The sequence below is a fragment of the Nelumbo nucifera genome, chromosome 1, assembly GCF_055504915.1.
Source record: "Nelumbo nucifera cultivar China Antique chromosome 1, China Antique-T2T, whole genome shotgun sequence".
Lineage (NCBI taxonomy): Eukaryota > Viridiplantae > Streptophyta > Magnoliopsida > Proteales > Nelumbonaceae > Nelumbo > Nelumbo nucifera.
The window spans coordinates 216628428-216632318 of NC_142649.1; the positions used below are offsets into that span (position 1 = coordinate 216628428).

Consider the following 3891-nt stretch of genomic DNA (forward strand, 5'->3'; position numbering starts at 1 on the left):
TTGTAATAATAGAAAACAGACTTGGCTAACATGATAATATAATCATTGTAACCTTCACGTATTATGACCCAATAGTATTCTCAGTCTTAACATATAGAATAGAGAGGCTATAAAATAAATAATAACTATTTCAAACAATCTACTCCGTACATATTTCAGTATTTCTATTGGGAATACGCTCGAATCCCCAGAAGGGACATTTGAATATCTGCACATCTAAAACACGATTGCCGCCAGATGCACGGCTATAGATCATACTGGTTCCACCGGATGCATTATTATTTTATTTGTAGCAGTAGATATTAAAAGATCACATGATAATATCATTTATTAACCTCGACTTAATTAATTAAACTTGATTATACATTAACCCTTCCATATCATATTTATTATACTATAATCCTTTGAAAACGGATTCTGATCATGTGATGCAACATGCGTTTGGATTCTCATCACTGAAAAGTTGGGGAGGTGGGACCCGTTCGATGACGTAAAGTGGGGGATAGTAATACATCATTCGCTTCATTATTTCCTCCTCGTTGTTGTTGCTGCCGTTGTTCTTCTCTTCCTTGTTTTCATCACCCTCCTTGGCTTCTTTGGCACTATTCTCGTTGTTGTCACCGCTATTATTTTCGCCCTTGTTTTCTTGTTCCGCCGGTGCTTTATCTTCTTCCTTTTTCTCTGCATTATCGTCCTTCTTCTCAGCATTTTCTTCCTTCTTCTCTTCGGGTTTTGCTGCTTCTTCTGCTGGTTTTTCTCCTTCCTCATTCTTCTCGGCAACAGGTTCGGGCTGCGGGACGACACGTGCTTGCTTTCTAGTTCTCCTGTATACATAATCGACGAGCCGTCCAGCGTCCATGGTACCGGTCACCATCACCTTTCCTGTACTCATCTCTGTCTCAGCTGTTTGCACCCCTGCGCGATGTAGTCATCGATTGAAGCTTCAACTTCAATTCCGATAATTCTTTCAAGTAATGACTAGATTTAATTATTTTTACAATTACAACTAAATTGGACATTGTAATTAAAATATATATTGGACTTGGACTATTAAGCAACAGAGAGCATCACTTGTTTATAACTTCTTCTTTTCTCTTCTTCGAAGGGTGCTGATGTGATTATGGGACCAAATAATAAGAGTTCGACCAGTAAAGAGTACAGTTGGTCAGAATGAGGCGACTAAGGAAAACACTCTTTCTGAAATGCATGGATTCAGAGAGAGAGAGAGAGAGAGTCACTAGGTAGCTAGTTATATAGTTATATACCTCTCATTTTGAGTATCTTTCTTTTGAGTTGTTGAGCGCAAGCTTCACAATGCATGTTCACATTCAGTTCCACAGTGGTCAATCCACTAGCCTGGAAGGGAGAGATCGATCGGTAGAGAGAAAAAGAGAAAAATTAACCTCCTACATAAAATTGATAATGAAATTAAAGTAATGGAACCTAGCTATAATAAGACCTGTGAAGTGACGACTTCTGGCAAGGCATCTCCCTCGGCTGCAGGTAATGGAGAGAGGATCTTGGCTCTTCTCTTGGTCTTCTTCTGTATTCTCATGCATATAGCTTGAGGCTGCACTATCCCTTTTATGGTTACTTGATTCTGTGCCATGTCCATAACAACCTCTTCAACTCCTGTGATCAGTGTCAATCATAACAAATTAATTAACAAAACGAAAATGTACGTCGTCCATCGATCAAGTTATATTAATTAATTACACCTATTTGGGAGTGAATGAATGAAGAGGCAGAATAAGACGGAGACCTCTGAATTTCATGATGGATCTCTCTATCTTCTTTGCACATCCTACACAATGCAAGTCTACGAACAAAATTACAGGCTCGGGTGGCTTGGGCTCCTCTTTCTTTTCTTCCGCATTTTCATTTTTCTTCTCATCCGCCTTTTCTTCTTTCTTCTCCTCCGCCTTTTCTTCTTTTTTCTCCTCCGCCTTATCTTCTTTTTTCTCTTCTGCCTTTTCTTCTTTTTTCTCCTCTGCCTTCTCTTCCTTTTTCTCCTCTACCTTGGCTTCTTCCTGCCCCATTAGAAGAAGAAGCAGAATCCCCATACAATTAAACATTCACGAGCACACAATTAAGAACAATAACAAGGGGAAATTAATGTAGCTAGCTAGCATGCAGGAACCACACGTTACCTTCCTAGTCTCTTCACCCATTGCCTCTGTGGATCACCGATTCACCAACAACAAATAATCGCCGTCGCCGTCCAATTACGTCGACAAAAGAGAAGAAGAACGGAGATGATCCAAGAAAGAAATTAAGATCCAAAAGAAGTGCCTCTTTTTTATTTTTTCTACACAATGAGAATTAGTAGTGACTTATGAACGATCTTGCTAAATGCTAATAATGATAATAATAATAATAATATGTCTGGTAAAGTAGCAATGTCATTCCAAAGCACAGCACATGCAGCACCACTACTAGCTTTACAGGGAACCCCTCTTACTCTCTCTTATACCTTATTAAATCCTTCCTTTTGTTTTGTATCTTATCTCTGTATTCTCCAATTCCAACGCTAAGAAAAGGAGAAAGGGGGAGTATCAATTTATAGAGAGTAGAGAGGCTTAGGTGATGAATCCCGAAGGAAAAAGGAAGTCTTGAATTTATACTGAACCTATTTGGGCTTTGCGTTGTCAAATGTCTCCAGATTTACAAGCCCGTGAGCACGTGGGCCGTTGTCGTAACGACTAACGATGGGGGTAGATATATACTACATATGTAGAGTGGATTACGAGTACTTATGGGTTATCTTCTTTTTCTTTCAAAAATTGCAAAACCAAACAGGTCTCTTTATCTGAGTTTGGAATCTCGTATGACCCAGTCCTGTAACCACCAATCACAATTCACAAACCAACGATGTATGTATTTGAGCATGGTGAGTTAAGTAGGCCTTGACTACTTAGTTAAAATTAATTACTAATAATTATTGTAAACTAAATTATTTCACAGGAATCTTAATATTATCGTATGGGTTATTTATGTCTAACATCTATAGGTGTAATTAGTTTCAATTTTCGTCAAGAAAGCTATAAATCATTGATCAAGAGCTCTTCTCAAAATAAGTTAATATTCTGGGGAACATGAAAAATTAAGGTTCAGTTTGGATGGGGTACAAATGCAAAATAATACAAAAATATAAGGTGTTGCGCCCTATATATTTATATTTGTACTCCTTCCAAACAGAGTCTAAGAGACATTAGGGAAAGGAATCACTTAAAGGGAAACTTGTATTTTGAGTTTTACGTGACAAGAGTTGGTGGTTACATTATGTTCCAAACTCTCTTTTAAATTTGTCAGGTTGAGATGTCCCACCATCCTCATCTCATGCATGTATCCTCACCTCACCAAACCAAAAATAAAAGTGGTTGTGGTGGGGGCCTCAGACGTGGCCATCCCCTTTCGGTTCTTTTTTGACACCTATACCTCGATGACCTGGACTGATCGGCCAACAAACCTCAATTATTTTACAACACTACAACAGTTCAAGCGGGACCGTTGAACTTTTGCTCGTGTTTCTTTTTCTTTTGAGAATTTTCTTTCCCATGTTCAAAAATAAAAAGAGAAGCAACTTAATTCAAAAAATGGGTGAAGGGCCGGGAATGGTTAAGAGGCTGACTCTAATTAAGTTCATTTTAATTTGTCAGATTTGAAGCTGACATATATAGATGATAGAACCGTACGTACGTATTGCATTTGCAATAAGTATAGTGTTATTGCGAAATAACACATGCAATAAGTAGGGTTAATATTGCATTTGCATCAACGTGTACTGATCAGAACTCAGAAGAGATGCAGTAAAATCAGAAATATCGCTTTCTATGGTACCAAGAAAATTGGCTTTTTTGTTCCTTTTAGCAGCTGTAAGAACAAAGAAGA

General features: G+C 38.1%; 1 protein-coding gene across 1 annotated transcript; it reads right to left on the reverse strand.

Annotated features, from left to right (window-relative positions):
• Nucleotides 1-300: 300 nt before the first annotated feature.
• Nucleotides 301-2692, reverse strand: LOC104585797 (heavy metal-associated isoprenylated plant protein 9-like). Its single transcript, XM_019200563.2, has 5 exons — nucleotides 2151-2692; nucleotides 1763-2030; nucleotides 1460-1632; nucleotides 1266-1356; nucleotides 301-915 (listed from the first exon to the last, which is right to left on the reverse strand). Exons 1-5 carry the CDS (start codon nucleotides 2169-2171, stop codon nucleotides 422-424), a joined length of 1047 nt encoding a protein of 348 aa, XP_019056108.1. The 5' UTR covers nucleotides 2172-2692; the 3' UTR covers nucleotides 301-421.
• Between the last annotated feature and the right edge of the window lie 1199 nt (nucleotides 2693-3891).